This window comes from Carlito syrichta, unplaced genomic scaffold (assembly GCF_000164805.1).
Source record: "Carlito syrichta isolate Samal-C Ts95f unplaced genomic scaffold, Tarsius_syrichta-2.0.1 Scaffold314720, whole genome shotgun sequence".
In the NCBI taxonomy this organism is placed as follows: Eukaryota; Metazoa; Chordata; class Mammalia; order Primates; family Tarsiidae; genus Carlito; species Carlito syrichta.
The window spans coordinates 273782-291783 of NW_007258816.1; the positions used below are offsets into that span (position 1 = coordinate 273782).

The 18002-nt window shown below is 43.2% G+C and overlaps 1 protein-coding gene across 1 annotated transcript in view; it reads right to left on the reverse strand.

The window, feature by feature from the left end:
* Positions 1-17668, reverse strand: part of PPP1R9A (protein phosphatase 1 regulatory subunit 9A) — a gene marked incomplete at its 3' end in the record, with an annotated part of 289697 nt that extends 272029 nt beyond the window's left edge. The window contains exon 1 of the mRNA XM_008071775.1: positions 16213-17668. Coding sequence (XP_008069966.1) covers positions 16213-17601 — 1389 coding nt within the window. The remainder of the gene's footprint in view (positions 1-16212) is intronic.
* Between the last annotated feature and the right edge of the window lie 334 nt (positions 17669-18002).

Sequence of the window (18002 nt, forward strand, 5' to 3'; positions counted from 1 at the left end):
AGTGAGACTCCAACTCAAAAAAAAAAAAAAAAATAAGATTCTTCTACCTCAAGTCTATGATGTGGTTTACAAAACACTTTTTTATATCCCTTCAAAAATGTACATAAACCCCCAAAGAGTTATTGAGTTGTTTTTTTTTTTAATGCAGAAAACAGCTCAGTCATTAAAGACTATCTCTACCTAGGGAAAACCTTTTTGTACATAAACAAATTTGCATGAGCAAGTAAAACCAGGTTGCATTTCAGTCTAATAACAACTGTCAGACATCCCCCAGATAACGCACTTCATGGAGGAAACACATGCAGAAAACAGGATTTCCAGACCTTGGATTATTTTCCCCCATGCAATTTGTTACTAATTACTTCCAAGTCACAGAGAAACATGAAAAACTATTTTCTGGATAAACAAAAGTTCTACTCAGCAACAGCTTGATTAGAGAATGAGACAACCAACTACCAAAATAATTACAAAATCATAACTTAACTCTGGAATTAAAACCAATATTAAGGGAGTGGGGAGATGGAAACCACCCAAAAGATAATTCCTCTCTAATCACTGAAAAGAACAAAAGAAACCAGGTTCTAGTAAACAAGTCAGGAAATAAAATGGGGAGAAATAATGGTAGGAAATAATTCAACTGCCATAATTAAATTTTCAATAATGTTCAGAGAAAGAATATAGATACACTCACATACTCAAGAGACTACAGTTGTGGCAAGTTACTGCAACTTTTAATAAGTAGCGTGACCACTTTCTGATGGAGCCTCAATTTTTGATTCTCTTGACTAATTATGAGCTTGGGTGATCATGCAAAGCAGAAATAAAGTTAAGGCAAAACAAACACTCTGCCTCTTCATCCTCCACAGTCGTATCTCACACAGCCACACTTTACTGACTGCCTGGGTCACTTACGAACCATTATTGCCTTAGAGGGGAATGGACTGAGATTCCCAAACGAGAGAGGGCACAGCAGCTCGACAAGTCAGAGCAGACCAGAGCCTGCAGGGGGTCACTCAGCCATCATGTGAGTTGCTCTCCTGAAGAATTCAGTCCACAGGTAAATCATATAAGACTTAAACCTCTGCAAATGCCACCACTATCATCCCAATTGGGACCTTCAGATAGGGATGGTGGGGGGAACCAGGAAGGGAAAGAGAACAGATGATGGACATCAAAGGGTGTTGAAGCAGACTGGGTGCCCACTACCTGTCAGGCTATGCAACAGTCCTAGAGACACAACTGTAAAACAATGCCCCTGCCCTCAAAACTAGAGACACAACCATAAAAAAAATAACTGCCCTCAAACCTAGAGACACAACCATAAAACAACAACCTTGTCCTCAAACCTAGAGAAAAAACCCATAAAACAACATTCCTAACCTCAAACCTAGAGACACAACCAGAAAAAAAATTCCTAACCTCAAACCTAGAGACACAACTGTAAAACAATGTCCAGGCCCTCTAACCTAAAAACACAACCATAAAACATCCTTGTCGTCAAACCTAGAAATACAACCGTAAAACAACATCCTTGCCCTCAAACCTAGAGACACAACCATAAAAAAATCCTGGTCATCCAACCTTGAGACACAACCATAAAACAACATTCCTAACCGCAAACCTAGAGACACAACCATAAAACAACGCCCCTGCCCTCAAACCCAGAGACACACCTAACCGTAAAACAACATCCCTGCCCTCGAGTCTCGAGACACAACCAAAGAAAAATTTGTGTCCTCAAACCTAGAGACACAATCATAAAACAATATTCCTAACCTCAAACCTAGAGACACAACCATAAAACAACATCCTTGTCCTCAAACCTAAAGACACAGCCATAAAACATCCCTGTCCTCAAACCTAGAGACACAATCATAAAACAACATTCCTAACCTCAAACCTAGAGACACAACCGTAAAACAACATCCTTGTCCTCAAACCTAGAGACACAACCATGAAACAACATTCCTAACCTCAAACCTAGAGACACAACCATAAAACATCACAACCCTCAAACCTAGAGACAAAATCATAAAACAAATCCCTGCCCACAAACCTAGAGACACAACCATAAAACAACCTCCCTTCCCTCAAAGCCTAAATTAAAAAAAAAAATTTTTGGAAGATAAGATCTCGCTATATCATCAAGACTGGAGTGCAGTGGCACAATCATGTTCACTGCAGCCTCAAACTCTTGGGCTCAGGCAATCCTCCCACATTAACCTCCCAAGTAACTATAACTACAGACACACATCCACATACCCAGCTACTTATTTCGTTGTTGTTGTTGCTGTTGTTGTTGTTAGATATAGAGTCGCACTATGTTGCCTGGCTTGACTGAAACTCATAGGCTCAAGGAATCCTCCCACCACAGCCTCCTCAGCTGGGACCACAGCTGTGAGCCACCATGCCCACCTAACAATCTTTCTTTTTTTTTTTTTTTTTTGAGTTGGAGTCTCACTCTGTCACCCAGACTGGAGTGCAGTGGCCGCTCCCGGCCACCACAGCCTCGACCTGCTGGGCTCCAGCGATCCTTCCACCTCAGCCTTTCAAGTAGCCGGAATTACAGGCATGCGCTACCACGCCCAGCTGATTTTTTTTATTTATTGTAGAGATGAGGTCTCGCTGCCCAGGCGGGTCATGAACCCTCAGGCTCAAGCAATCCACTCACCTCAGCCTCCCAAAGGCGCGGGATTACAGGCTGAGCCACCGAGCCCGGCCACAATCTTTCTTAAGAAGATCTTATTTCAGCAGGATCTAGATCAGGTCTGTCCAATTTCAAACCATATAATCTTCCATGATAACACATTGCCCCAAGGGAGGAATCCCTTCAGCAGGTTTCTCAAGAATGAGAAGAACAGAAGAACCAACTACGTCACTAAGATATGTGAGGGAAAGCGTGAGTCCCTCCGTAACACAGCTTCAGGGGTGCAACCATATGAGAAAGCATGACTGTGATGGCTAACCTTATGTGTCAACTTGGCTGAGCCATGGTGCCTATGTATCTGGTCAAATATTATCCTGGATGTTTCAGTGAGGGTGTTTTTCAATGAAATTAGCATTTATATTGGTGAACTTCAAGTAAAGATCATTCCCCTCCATAATATGGGTGGGCCTCATCCAACCAGTTGAAAGTTGAATAGAGCAACAACTGACTGCTCTGCAAGAAGGAAAGTTCCAGCAGAAGGCTTCTACACTTATAAACTGTGGAATCAGCTCTTCCCTGGGTCTCTAACCTGCCAGTCCACCTGCAGACTTTTAACTTGCCAGTCTCCATGGAACAAGCCAGTTCCTGAAAATAAATCTCTCTCTGTATACACCTGCTATTGGCTTGGTCTCTCTGGAGAATCCTAACACACTAACTAAACATTAAATATAGGATGTGGAAAAAGACTTCAGAAATATTCCACATCAATATTGTCAGTACATTTCCAGCCTCCTGCAGGGAGAAAGACAAATGGTAATGGTTCTGATGGACGAACACTATCAATGGCTCCCTTTCTAGATTAAGAACACGAAAGTCATTGGGCAATGAAAGTCAAAGTCAAATGACTCCAAACTGGAACTCTTGTTCTGGCCACACATGCAAGCGAGGCAGGCTCCTGGGAGTTCTCCAGTCCACTAAAAGTGATTCTTAGGACTCACTCCTCAGAAAAGGCGCCACAACATAAAGGTTCTACAAGTATCATAATCTCTGGTGGAAAAACACAAGTCCCACCTCAAACGTGGTTGGGTGTGCAACTGGCTAAAAAAAAACTGCCCACCACAAATCATTCATGAAGACAGAACTCTAAACACTCAAAGTCACAACCAGTAAATTTATTTTTTCTTGAACTCATGTTGTCTTTTTCCAGTGTAACTATTTTATATAAAGAAATCAAAATCATATAGGCTTTATCCATTAATGTTGCCTCTTATCCAACAATCTTGGCCGGGCTCGGTGGCTCAGCCGGTAATCCCAGCACTTTGGGAGGCCAAGGCAAGTGGATTGCCTGAGCCCATGGGTTTGAGACCTGCCGGGCAATTTGGCAAGACCTTGTCTCTACAATAAATCAAAAATTAGCCGGGTGTGGTAGCACACACCTGTAGTTCCGGCTACTTGGAAGGCTGAGGGGGAAGGATCGCCGGAGCCCAGCAGGGTTAGGCTGCGGTGGCCGGGAGCATGCCAGTGCACTCCAGTCTGGGCGACAGAGTAAGACTCCAACTCAAAAAAATAAAAATAAACAGTTTTTACAACAATATATCAAGTATCACTACCAGAAACTCAGTATTCAATAAAATACTGATAGGATATACTAGCCATATTACAGTAAGTTTTAAGTTTACCTAATAAAAAATGATAATGTAACTCCAGATTATATAGTAAGGCAACTGAATCAGGACTTGACCAGAACTTACTTAAGTAGAATTTCTTAAGTCAACTAACTATAAGATAACTCTAAGATTAGAGTTATCAGCTGACTTAATTAAACCAGAAGCAATACTTTAAGCTTCTAATTTCAGAAAGCTCTGCCACCCAAGAAAAGCATGTTTCTCATCATTTACATACAACAATGTTATCTACCAGCTCTCCAGGTAGGAAGCCATCGGAATGAGCGGAATTGGCCTGGCACAGTCAAATCACACATCAAACAATCTCTTTCAGCTAATACACTTGTTGAGAGGAACAACAGGAAACAACATAGTGGCTAGTGTTTCGGAACAGGAAACATCACAGGTCTCCGCGGAGGTCCAGAACTCAAAATTCTGTTTTTAATCGAGTGTATGAGAGCTTCTTCATGGAAGGACACGACTCAAGATACTGAACTAGACATGTTCACTCTCAGCTTCACAGCAAGGGGGAAGTCTGTGGGCACATAACCTAACGAATCAGAGAGACATGAGCTCACATGGGAAAACTGTCAGGTTTTCTTTAAGCAAGTGCTTATTATTTTTAGGAAGAGCATGCATTAAAATGTTTCACTTCAAATCTAGTATAACCAGTTTTTAAGAGTATTGTAAGTAACACATTAGACTATCATGTAGACAACAGCTGAACTTAAGGAAAATATCTCATATCACAAATGTTATAGTCATAATTTTTTAAAAATTGGAAGGCCTCCCCCACCCCATAATACTTATCAGCATAGCAACACACGTGGGATCAATTTCACCAAGGATTAAAAACACACACACGTAATTCAATTATCAAAAGTTCACCCTTTTTCTAAAATTAACGCTTTCGTCAGTGTTAAGTGAATTTACACTTTAAACCAAAATTGTTTGTGACATGCTGTCCTCCAAAGAAAACTGGATTAAAAGATTATTCGAATCTTGAGCAGCATAAAAAAGTTTCTGTTAACTTGAGTTATTGCTGATCATTTCAATTGTGCTCCCTACCACCACCACTTTTAAATATAATTAAAGAAGTAACATATGTTTATTGTAGAAAATTAAGTAAATCTAGAAAAGTACACGTTTTGGGGGTTTTTTGGGGGTTTTTTTGTTTTTTTGAGTTGGAGTCTCACTCTGTCGCCCCGACTGGAGTGTAGTGGCCGCTCCCGGCCACCACAGCCTCACCTGCTGGGCTCTAGCAATCCTTCCGCCTCAGCCTTCCAAGTAGCCGGAATTACAGGCATGAGCTACCACACCTGGCTGATTTTTTGATTTTTTGTAGAGATGAGGTCTCGTTGCCCAGGCGGGTCTCGAACCCGCGGGCTCAGGCAATCCACTCACCTCAGCCTCCCAAAGGCGTGGGATTACAGGCTGAGCCACCAAGCCCAGCAAAGTACACATTTTGTAAACATCACTATTATTCTCTCCCCCAAAAAATTACCAGAGTTAACATCTTGATACATGTAACATTTTAATCTTTGTGCTAGATACAACCACACAAACTTTCAAAATAAAAAGTGATTGAAATGCATATTAAATATGTAACCAGTCTTTTTATTGTGAAATATTTCTTGTCTTCAAATAATCTTGGAACATGAGTTATGTAACTTTATCTTATGACACTATATGCATCTACCATAATGAATTTAACCTCTTTATTATTGGATATGCAAGTTGCTTTAACTTTCTTTTTATATTTTTTAATCATAATTTATTGAGAGGACAGAAAGCTCCCACAGTGGGAGGGGACCTGAGGGGGTTGCCCTATTTTTTTTTTTTTTTTAATAGAGACAAGGTCTCACTATGTTGTCTGGTCTTGAACTCTGGGGTTCAAGCAATCCTCCTGCCTCAGCCTCCCAAAGTACTAGGATTATAGCCATGAGCCACTGCACCTGGCCTGAATTGCTTTAATTTTCTACCAACACAACACTTTGATGAAGTCCCTACTAACAATCACTGACCAAAAAGGCAAAAATTACACTCAGAATTCATATTCAAAAAGAAAAAATAAAAATCTATGAACACAAGAAAATCTTCAACCTCACCAATAAATCAACATAATATGCAGAAATTATAAGAGACATTTTCACCTACCAAACTGAAAACTACAAAACATTTATACTAAGTGCTGGGGATTATGAGAAAACTCTTTCAATACAACACTATTTATAAGCTAATACGACCTTTCTAAATTCAGACAGTGTATATAAAGGACTTTAAAATATTTCAGCCAGTAATTTTATTTTTAGGAATCAACCCTAAACAAATAATAATAGATAACTAACTCTATATGCTGAGCTAAAAACCATATACAGGGCTAATCCCCCCTTAATGCTGAGTGTTGCGGACGTGGGTCAAAAGTCAAGGGAGACCTGGCCGTCACTCCTGAGCTTCACTTCACGTCTGCATCATAGAATTGCAGTTCTGGTCCCACCTGTATGAGATTTATGTGTTTGTTGGGTTGGTTGGTTGGTTGTTTTAGTGCTCAGTGCTCAATCTTAAAATTTCTAAGAGGAAACAGGTGATTTGGGCATAGAGTATTATATAATACCTGATGCAGAACTTAAATTACTGCAATTTATTAGCTCACCTAAATAATAAACTTCTAAAAATACACACATTTTAGATTTTGGTAGATACCACAGCATTCAAACATCCTACAATAAATTTTCCCCTTCTCCCAAGAAATGAGTTCTTTTAGAAATATATATACATTAAATCAACTAATTAGTAATGAAAAGTAAGGCCGGGTTCGGTGGCTCAGCCTGTAATCCCAGCACTTTGGGAGGCTGAGGTGAGTGGATTGTCCGAGCCCGCGGGTTCGAGACCCGCCTGAACAACTTGGTGAGACCTCATCTCTACAATAAATCAAAAAATTAGCCGGGTGTGGTAGCACGCGCCTGTAGTTCCAGCTACTCGGAAGGCTGAGGCAGAAGGATCACCGGAGTCCAGCAGGTCGAGGCTGCAGTGGCCGGGAGCGGCCACTGCACTCCAGTCTGTGCGACAGAGTGAGACTTCAACTCAAAAAACAAAAAACAAAAAAAACCAAACAGACAAAAAACTTACCAAGAAATCTGCTTTTCCCTCTTTCTTACGGTGGAAAGAAAACACTTTACACGTCTAAAAAGGCACCGCTGACTCTGAGCACTATTTAAAATTATTACATTCAAGACAAGACAAATTTTCCAAGATGAATATGCCATCCATGAAGCTCCATCCTAATATATTTTTAAAAGAGGAGTAGAAGTAAAAATAAATTTTAGGGAAGAACTCTGAGGTGGATAAGAGAGAAAGAAATTCATGCACTACACAGCCACAGGTACAGCACAAGGTCACCTGGCTTCTAGGACCACACCTACCGAAAGGCATCATGACAGGAACATCGATTCCCACTAGGGAAGCCCCACTGGTCACTCCTGGAAAGAAACTGTGGCCATGACTCTGCTCACTGTGTTGACCTCTACCCTATATGTTTCAGCTGGTCTGGAAAATAATGCAGAAGATTCACTTTGCTGGCACAAAACTATCTGACTTATAAGACTGGTAAGGAGACTTACACGTCTGTGAGCAGTTTCACCTAAAGCCACTTACCATCCATAAATATACAGGGAATAGTTTGATCTCCACATACACACTTCTTAAAAATAACAATGAAATAGGTTAAGCAAGCAGAGAACAACACTTGGCTCCTCCTAAAACAAACTTTCCAGACATGTTTACACTATACTCTACCTACTCCACTGTCCTCTTCATAAGGATAGCTACATGAGAAAGAGCAAGCTGGGCTGAAAAATGAGAACTGTACAAAAAATTATCAATATTTCAACCATGCTGAACTGTGCTAGGAAGCTATTCCCAGAGAAAAAGTGGGTGAGGCAATTAATATGTCAGCAACAATATCACAAAACATTTTTTTCTTTCTTTCTTTTTTTTCTTTTTTCTTTTTGAGTTGGAGTCTCACTCTGTCACCTAGACTGGAGTGCAGTGGCCGCTCCCGGCCACCACAGCCTCAACCTACTGGGCTCCGGCGATCCTTCCGCCTCAGCCTTCCAAGTAGCTGGAACTACAGGCGCATACTACCATGGCTGGCTAATTTTTTTATTTATTGTAGAGATGAGGTCTTGCCAAGTTGCTGAACCCACAGGCTCAGGCAAACCACTCACCTCAGCCTCCCAAAGCATGGGATTACAGTCTGAGCTACCGAGCCCGGCTACCTTTTTTTCTTTATTCCTTGTTTCCTCAGACGAGTGTTTTAATATATAGTTAAAACCATACTTTCAAAAGGCAAGATGCTCTAAAAATTCACTCTATAAAAATGTACTCCCTTAAAATTGATATTTTAATCCTTTTAAAGTTTTTACTATAATCTTTACATAAATAGCATTCTCAAGAACAATACAAATTATTCATTTTGACATTTTGACAAAAAGATGTCCAAAAATGTTATCCTTGAAATAACAGCACACATATTTATGATTATGGTACAGAACAATTATGTTTAAGAAACAGTCAGAGAATTAAAAGATATTAAAGTTGAGAAGTGATCTTAGTAAGAGAGCTTCTGTTACAAGTAAGAAACCCATAGCCACAAGCAGCAGACATGTCCAAGCTTACAGAACATCAAGGAACTCTGATATTACCATTGTCATCACTGGTTCATGATGCTTAACAGTAAGTATAGACAAGTGCGCTTCAGTAGATAATACAAAATAAACCAAAGAAACGCCTGCCTCCAATCCCTCATGAAGTCAATCTTACAGTACAGGTCATCACAAGTAGACACGTGAAGCCCACACGACAGGACTGAAGGCTGAGGACAGGGAGCAGAGGGAAACACCTTAAACAGACAGTGCAGCTGTCCAGGAACAGCTCCATCAGTGCCAGTGACAGAGCAACAACCTCAGAGCCACAGGACAGAAAGGAGCAGCGGATCATCAGAAGAGGACAAGGACCCCTCATGCTGGAAAACACCAACATAAGATGAAAATGCAAAAACCCTGTGTGGGATCACTAATGAGTCATCAGTAACTATCGCAGACACATCACAAGAATCTCAGCGGCCCCAGCAAGGGCACTGCCTCCACACCCTCTCGGCCACACGCACCTGCTCTTCCTCAGTTTCTATCTCCTCACCCCTCTTGGACCCGCCTCTCCTCAGCCTCATGTCTTCCTCCTCTTTGGAAACTGCATAAAAGGGCAGACACATCTTGCCACTGAAACACAAGACAGCGTCACCATACAGAAGAAAGCATTCTGCCCATGTCCTCCAGACCGTTCTGTGGTCTGCTACCCTCATGGCATCTAAACTTAACATGCCCAAGCCAGACTCACCAGTCTCCACATTCCTCTTAGGGAGTATGCCCTGAGTCCACCCATGAGAAATGTCCAGAACAAGCAAATCCAGAGATCGAAAATAGATCTCTGGAGAAAAGGGAGTTGGGAATGACAACTAGCAGCACGGGGTTTCTTGAAATGATGGAAATAGTCTAGAATCAGTTCCCACTGTGGGAACTTTTCTGTCCTCTCAACAAATCCTGCTAAAGAAGAAAAAACAGAAGTTTAGAGGGAAAACAAAAGATGGTTATGTATGATCTGAAAAGCAAGGAACTTTAAATCTTTCTACCAAAAATATCAGAAAGCATCTGAAATAATGTGCTATAGAAAAGTATCCCTTTTAAAACATTAAATGACCATTGGTCAGTGAAAAAAAAGTATCTTATATACCCTTTGGTTTATGTTTATTTTATATCTTTTTTTTTTTTTTTTTTTGACTTGGAGTCTCACTCTGTCGCCCAAACAGGAGTGCAGTCCCAGCCACCGCAGCCTCGACCTGCTGGGCTCCGGTGATCCTTCCGCCTCAGCCTTCCAAGTAGCTGGAACTACAGGCGTGCGCTACCACACCTGGCTAATTTTTTATTTATTATAGAGATGAGGTCTCGCCAAGTTGCCCAGGCGGGTCTCGAACCTGCGGGCTCAGGCAATCCACTCACCTCAGCCTCCCAAAGGCACGGGATTACAGGCTGAGCCACCGAGCCCGGCTTATTTTATATCTTATATACCCCTTGAGTCTTAGAAAGGGATTCATTCAACAAATATTCATTATCTGATTTTACACAGAATATTAAAATATTTGACATATTTCATTTACTTGGTTATGAACCACAGCTTACAAAACATTAAAATTTAAAAGGAAATCCAATCTAGATATTATGCCATCCAAGTTATCCAAATAAAAGCAAGTTAAGATGAAAATTTGTACACTCTCTCTAGAAGTTCGTTAATTAGACTTCCAAAAGAATGAAAGAAATGGAATTTCTGAGTCAATCCAGAACTTCTTCCTCCCATCCTTTCAGAATTAAAAACTTTGACCACATGAAGAGCCTAGGATGTGACTTTTTAATGACCCAAACTCCTTATGAATGAAGGATCATCATCCACTTTGGTTTTCAGAAACAGAATGTTTCATGAACCTTACAAGACTATATCTTGCTTCATCTTCAAAGAACATTATTCCACCCAACCAGCCATGGCAGGCACATCTGGGAAGCAGATGTATTGAATGAGCAGCCCAGCCCTCTTGGCCAGCTCTTTCAGGGGACAGAGGGTGGGGAATCCTTCAAATTCATGTTCCAAAGAGAGATCTGCTGTTCCGCACATGCAGAACAAAAGCCTGTTAGAAATGCAAACTCTCAGGCCCACTCCAGAAGAGCTGGTGCGTGAGATTGCTGTACTAGTTGGGAATATTACATTCTGCTCTAGTGCTGTGAAAACAAATGAGACGGATGAAACACCTGGCTGGAGTGGTCATCAGAAACAGCGGACAGACATCTCGTGGACAGGTCACTCACAGACAGGGTTAAGAAGTGACCATGACAACACACTCTGGGAGACTAGGACAGGATTCAAGTGTGTTAAAAAAAAAACAGCTAAGTCAGTAACCTATAAGACATGACATCAAGAGAACACATAGTAACAGTGGTGGTACGGATGAGGCTTACCTACAGATAGGAAGGGTAGCAAGGCCAGTCCTAGGTACCCTGTCTGGATGGCCAGATGCGTTCCCTCCACAGAGGACACCACTAGGTAACCAGGCTCTCAGCAGGCACACCAGCAAGGCCTCAGTTGTGCCTCAGTGTCCCTGTCCCATAGCTCTTCAGCAGTGAGTGGGGATGGTCTCAGTGACCCAAGGCATCACTAATCTAGAGAGACTTAGATCAAATATCAACTCTGGTCCTCACAACCAAATCCTCAGTGGGGAAGGCTGATGCCATAGAGTGAGATGGCACACAGGAACACTGTGTCCTCAGCACACAGGTCATATGGTCCTTCTGACTTCGCTGGAACGTAAATGTGTTGACTTACCCCATGGCTTTCTCCTTGTGCCTGGATTTGTGTATTAAATTTATGGTAAATTGTGGAATTCAAGCATTTTATTTGGGTTGCTGGGCCTTCCTCTTCCATAACCTCTGAGATAGACTGACTGCTGGTGTACTCAGAGGCCAAGCATTGCATCAAGGTAATTTCCCACAGAGCACCTCTGACTCAGAACCTGAATCTTAACAAGATCTCCAAGTGATTCACATGCACACTGAAGTTTAAGTAGCACTGAAAAAAACCCTAGAAAGAAACAGAAGCTTCCCCAAAGACAAAGAGCTGGATGTCAGAACACCATTCTCTAAACACCATCCTGCACGATGACTTGGAGCCCCACAAGAGGAGCGCCAAGAAGATCCATGTTCAACAACTATCATGGAAGGCTTAAAGAAGCAGTGCTGCCCTTGCTGATTTTTGGAACACTAGCCCTGAAATGCTCCACACAGTTTGAGAAAACACTCAAAGCATGGTATAGGGCACCACAACATTGGCACTGCAATCTCCTTGCTGGGAGCTGGGAGAACCTCCTTTTTTGGATATGCTGTGTTTCAAGAATATGCAGTCAAAGGACATGAGGCTACCAAAAATAGAGAAATAGTCATAACCATGACTTCCCTAACAAGGCTGCAGTGACCTTAGGAAGGTCATCAAGGGACAGAGTTGAGAACGGCCTGAGAAGCATCTGTAATAGGCTGTGCCCATTCCACTGACCCACATGCCTGACTTGGTCGGTTCCAGTCACTTTATGTATTTATTATATCTGCATTGTTCCCAACACATATTAGGGGCTCAATAAGTATTCTGAATTAACAGAAAAAATAATGATAAATGTTGCCCTCTCTATCTTTGACTCATCTAAGACAAATTTACTTTAGCTCAGTCCCTTTGAGAAAGTCCTGAAAATGAAGGCAAAACACATCTCAGATTAGCACACCTCATGGTATTCTCCCGTTCCGTATTTCAACATTGGATGTCATACCTACTATTCTTAATCCCATTCTGATACTTCATGACCCTATGCAACACACCACCCTATCCAATAAATAACTATGTCTATTAAAGATGGGGGGATCACACTAACTGCTGACCAGCAACACAACCTGACCATTTTTAAAAGTTACTCACAAGTATGAGGAGCATGTTACAACACAGGAAAGAGCAACTATTATGTTGATGTTCTTCTAGGTCCAGATTTAAGACATCTTATGGAAGTGACTATTTAAAACAACTATTAAAAGAATAGAACTGGACGCTGAGGACAGTATCACACACACAAATATCATAGATAATATCCACAGCTACTTGGAAGGCTGAGGCAGAAGGATCATCTGAGTCCATCAGGTCGAGCCTGTGATAGCCAGGATTGTGCCACTCCACTCCAGCCTGGGCAACACAGCGAGACCCCAACTCAAAAAAAAAAAAGAATTGACTCTACAAGCTCACAGAGGAAAGGGGGAACTTTATAGGTGTTTGCATCTTCTGCAGCTAACAGCATGAAAGAACACGCATGATAAGCTTTCAATAAGTACTTATTGAATCTAATTAGGTATCACCACCCTCTGAGGCAAAAAAAAAAAAAAAAAAAAAATCTGACTTGGAGATTAGCTTCAACACCCCCGCAGCCGCCACCGCCACCACTACCACCAGGAGAAAGCAGCACTCAAATCTTCCACATGAACCCACTTGCATGTTAAACAACAGAAGGAACAAGAAAGAGTAATTGTCTTATTTATTTCAAAGGGCTAAGAATGAATCTTCTGTTTACGCACACAAACTTAACCCACTCCAACTAGTCCTGTTAACTGCCCAACAAGATGCAATCTATATCTTTGTTTCACAAACCTTTTGAGCTAAGTTCTTGATGAAATGTGTTAAACTTAACTGTACATAATCTACTTTCGTTATTTGCTATAGGAAACAGTCTATTTATTATATGAAAGGAGGCAAATGCTTATTGCTATAAGCAATAGTAGCAAAAATCACTTGAATTTCAAAATATCATTCCCAAAATGCTGGTCTGTTTGCATATAAACAGACATATTTCAATGACAAATCCCTTAAAATCCATTAAGCCTTCTACTACGCAGTTGTGTTTTGTACAGCACAGGACCAAAACACAGGGCTGGTGTCCCATTTGGCTGAGTGGGTAGCGTTCTACTTGGTATGCTTCCATAAGCTGCTGTCCCTATTACAAAGTCAGCCACAAGGTCTAAAAGCTCCTTGAAGAGTTTATTTCCGTTATTCCTGCCCTGCTCAATGTGAAATGATGTAATCCTACTGCTTTCTTTATAAGGGGTAGAAAGATGATACTCAAAGGGGACATGAATGGTGGAATTTAGGGGCTCACTGAACAGGCCTGAGGGACTGGCACCCTGGAAGACAGTGCCCAAAGAGGATAGGGAGGTTGGAAAGCTGGAAGGCAGGAGAGAATACCAAGGGGAGGTGAAGTGCTGCAGAGAATCTCAGCACGTCTAGTTGAGTTTCAACATGGTTTGCCTTAACATGGCCCACGTTTTAACACAGAGTATCTCAGCAGCGGTGCTGGAATGTTAACTTTAGCTTGCCTGCTAACACCTGAAAGTAATTTCATAGATTATCACTTTACTTCAAAACAGTATTTCACAGTCAAAGCAATGGCAGATATGTTTATGAAGGAACGTGAGGCCCAACGAGGCATCATTTAAGTGAACTGGGTAAACTGTATTGAGAAAGTAATGACAAACCACAGATGGCCCAGGAGGGGCTTAAAATCAAGCATCAACCAATCAGAGCTGCCTCATTTGCACGGCAGAAACCCAAATGTATGATGGGAATCTGAAAACTCATCCTAACTGAAGAGAGGCCAAACTCCACAGGGAAGAACCTGAGGCCACTGCCTCTTTGCAGACAGCAGACACCCTCCCACAGTTCTTCTCTTGCACCCTTCACAATGTGTCTTCCTTTTAATAAATCTACCTTTTTTTTTTTTTTTTGAGCTGGAATCTCACTCTGTTACCCAGGCTGGAGTGCAGTGGCATGATCATGGCCACCGCAGCCACAACCTGCTGGGCTCAGGTGATCCTTCCGCCTCAGCCTAGCTAGAACCACAGGTATGTACCACCACACCCGGCTAATTTTCTTATTTACTGTAGAGATGAGGTCTCACCAAGATGCCCAAGCTGGTCTCAAACCCCTGGGCTCAGGCAATCCTCTCGCCTCGGCCTCCCAAAGTGCTAGGATTGCAAGCTTGAGCAACTGCACCCAGCTATAAATCTACCTTTCTTAATTCACAACGGTCTTGGTGAATACTCGCACCCCCCCCATGACTCCGGCCATACCCGACCTGTCACACATGGCATGTATAATATGTATATGCACAATATGTAACACCTCTATGTAAGATGTGGAATATCTTACAGCTTTGCTTGGAAGTTTGTAAGATAGAAAGAACAGTAGACAGCGATTTTAGATTTTTTGAGAAAATTCACAGAAAGAAGTTGAATTCCAAGTCTATCATCCACTGATCCTGTAAGTCGGAAATTCCTGGAACGTGATCTTGAAAGACACCTTCTGCCACGATAACCCCCCATATCTCCCAGGAGAGCACGCCAGAACCTCAGGACTGAGCCAGAAGGCAAGGACACCTGGAAAAACCATTCCAAGAGGTTCGAGACTCAACCCACCACCTCCTGTCCCTGTTGCCATCATGGCTGTCATGTTCCAGTCCTGCGGAGGAGGTGCTGTGTGCTAGTCTCCTCTGCTACATGTTAACTAAGTGAAGTCATCAGAACACAGCATCTGAATTCAACTGACATAAATCCAGTTTTTAAGAAGTAAAAATGAATACATCAATGGCACATCAGCTCTACCTCCTTTCACAAAATTTGACTTCAAAGCTATGTAACAAATTCTGAACTCAAAGCTGTTTACAGTCCAAGCTTTTCAATTAAAGTATTTAAGTCAACTAATATAAATCAGATTTTTACTACTAACTAACAGCACCAAAAACAACAAAGTTCCAACAGCATTCCTCACAATCCACTCACAAAGGGGGAATAACTCAGATTATTTAACAAGGAGATAAAGACTGGTTTCCAAGTTACCACCACTCTCCTACCATGTGTCAGAGCTCATGCCTTAAGGTGTGCAGATTCAGAAAATGTTGTGATTTTTGGTTAAAGTAATTGCATTTCACACGAATAATCCTGATGTCCAGTATCTATCCACTCTCCAGCCCACCGGCACGCACCTCACCATCCCCAAACTCCTTCAGCTGTAAAGACACTTGCGATTGGCTCATGTCATCACAAAGCACGTCAGGAGATGTAGCTGACCTCTCTCACGCTCAAGCCTTTAAAGTCACCTAACAACAACTGATGTAAGTCAACAACCTTGACTTTCTTACACTAGTTTCTGGCAGTTGTCAATGCTGCTCCGCACACTGCTGGTGCCCCAACGCCAAAGCAGACTGAGGAAACAGCTTACCTTGATGGGAGCACTACTAAACTTGATCTTTCTGTTGGCTGGGATCTCTTCTTCCTCAGGCAAGCCAACAATCTCAGAGTATTCCACATCTGGCTGGTAGTCGCTGTTCTCGTCGCTATCTTCCTCCTCCTCCTGCTCTGTGCCAGTCTCTGCCCAGTCTGCATTATACCTGGATCTCACCCTGTACACAGTAGAGTCGCCATGCAGGTACACATGGGAACTCTCAAAGTTACTCGAGTCCTCGGGCCCTTCTTTCCCACAACTGGACACAGAAGCATCAGGAGAGGCGAAACCGCCTCCCAAAGGTTCCTTCCTCGGCTGCTTGGCTGCCTCGCTCCCACCCAGATGAGCGTCAGCATCTTCAGGCTCGTTCTGTGGGGAATGAACCTCAGGCTCTGGCACTGCCTGGTTTTCGGCACTGGCACCTCCGGGTACATCTGTGTCAGGGCTGCCAGGTGTCTCACGTCGGGATGTGGCTTCCTCAGCGTCCGAGCTCGGCTGGGTCTCCTCGCCAGGCATCGGTGCTGGAGAGGTGCCCCTAGAAGCCACTTCGGGTGCTGGAACAGTGTCACCCTTCCAAGCCTCCTCGGCTTCAGCTCCCTGCTTGCTCGGAGGGGACCAAGAATTCGCATCCTTCAGATGCCCGAAGGTGTCCAGATTCGTAACCGTCACCGAGGGCAAGTTCAAGGGGTAGTGCCCAGTCACCGAGTACTCGTGCTCAGCCTTCTCGGGAGCGCTGGCCCCGGGGGAGTCGGCACCCTCGAACACGGCGCTCAGTTGGCTCACGGTGGGGGACACGGCCTCGGTCCGGGGGCTGAGGCTGTCCAAGGAGTCGGTGCTGCCCCTGCTGGACTTGGCACCGCCCCACTCATCCGGGGGCTCGCCAGCTCCGGCCTTCTCTCTCTTGGGGGAGTAGCGGTGGTTCTGTCCCGACTCTCGCAAACTCCTCTCGAACAGCTTCCGAGTCTCTGTGAACTTGGAATACGAGGGGCCGTCATACATGGTGTCAAACCTGCTGATCCGCTCAGAAACAGAGGACTCCAGCTGCACCACCGAGCCATCCGCCTTCTCCAGGAACTCCCGGGGCCTCGGCCTCCTAGGAGGGGACGCATGCCCGCCCTTCCCCCTGGTCTTGGCCACCACGGCTGCGGTTTCGCTTGGTTCCATGCCCATCTGCATGAACAGATTCTTGATCCTATTAACGTTGGAGCCATACTTCCGCCCCCTGCTCTGCTGGGCACCCTCGCCCGCCTTGGCCTTCTGCTCCCCATCGGGCTGGGGTTTGTCAAAGGTGCTCTTCAGCGCCTGGAACTCCGTTCTGTAGGCGTTCCTGTGAGGAGATGCACTTCTAAGGGTGGTGCGTTCACCCGAGGACTCAGCTTTCAACATTGTTACTACAGGGGTGAAAAGCCAGTGTCCATAGTGACCAGAGGAAGGAAACAAAAACCAAAGCTACCTCTTCTCTATCTCCGGTATCTGGTTGGGACAAGTGCCTCTCGATGCTTGCTGCCAGTGATGGCCCTGACAGGTGTATCAGGAAGTTATTCACAGCCAAGAGTTAACACAAAATGGCTTTTCAAAGCAGGAACAGGGGCTCATCTGCAATAGAAAAGATTGAATTTCTGAGTTCGTTTACTTATTTGAATTTATGTTTAGTCAACCAACATGTATTTTCCAAGGCCTAGCCACATGTCAAAGAGAAGTGAAAAGTCAAGAAGTTACAAGCGATCCTTCTGATTGGTCTTCTATAACAAAAATGTTTCAAACATAATTGAGATCCCTATCAAAAT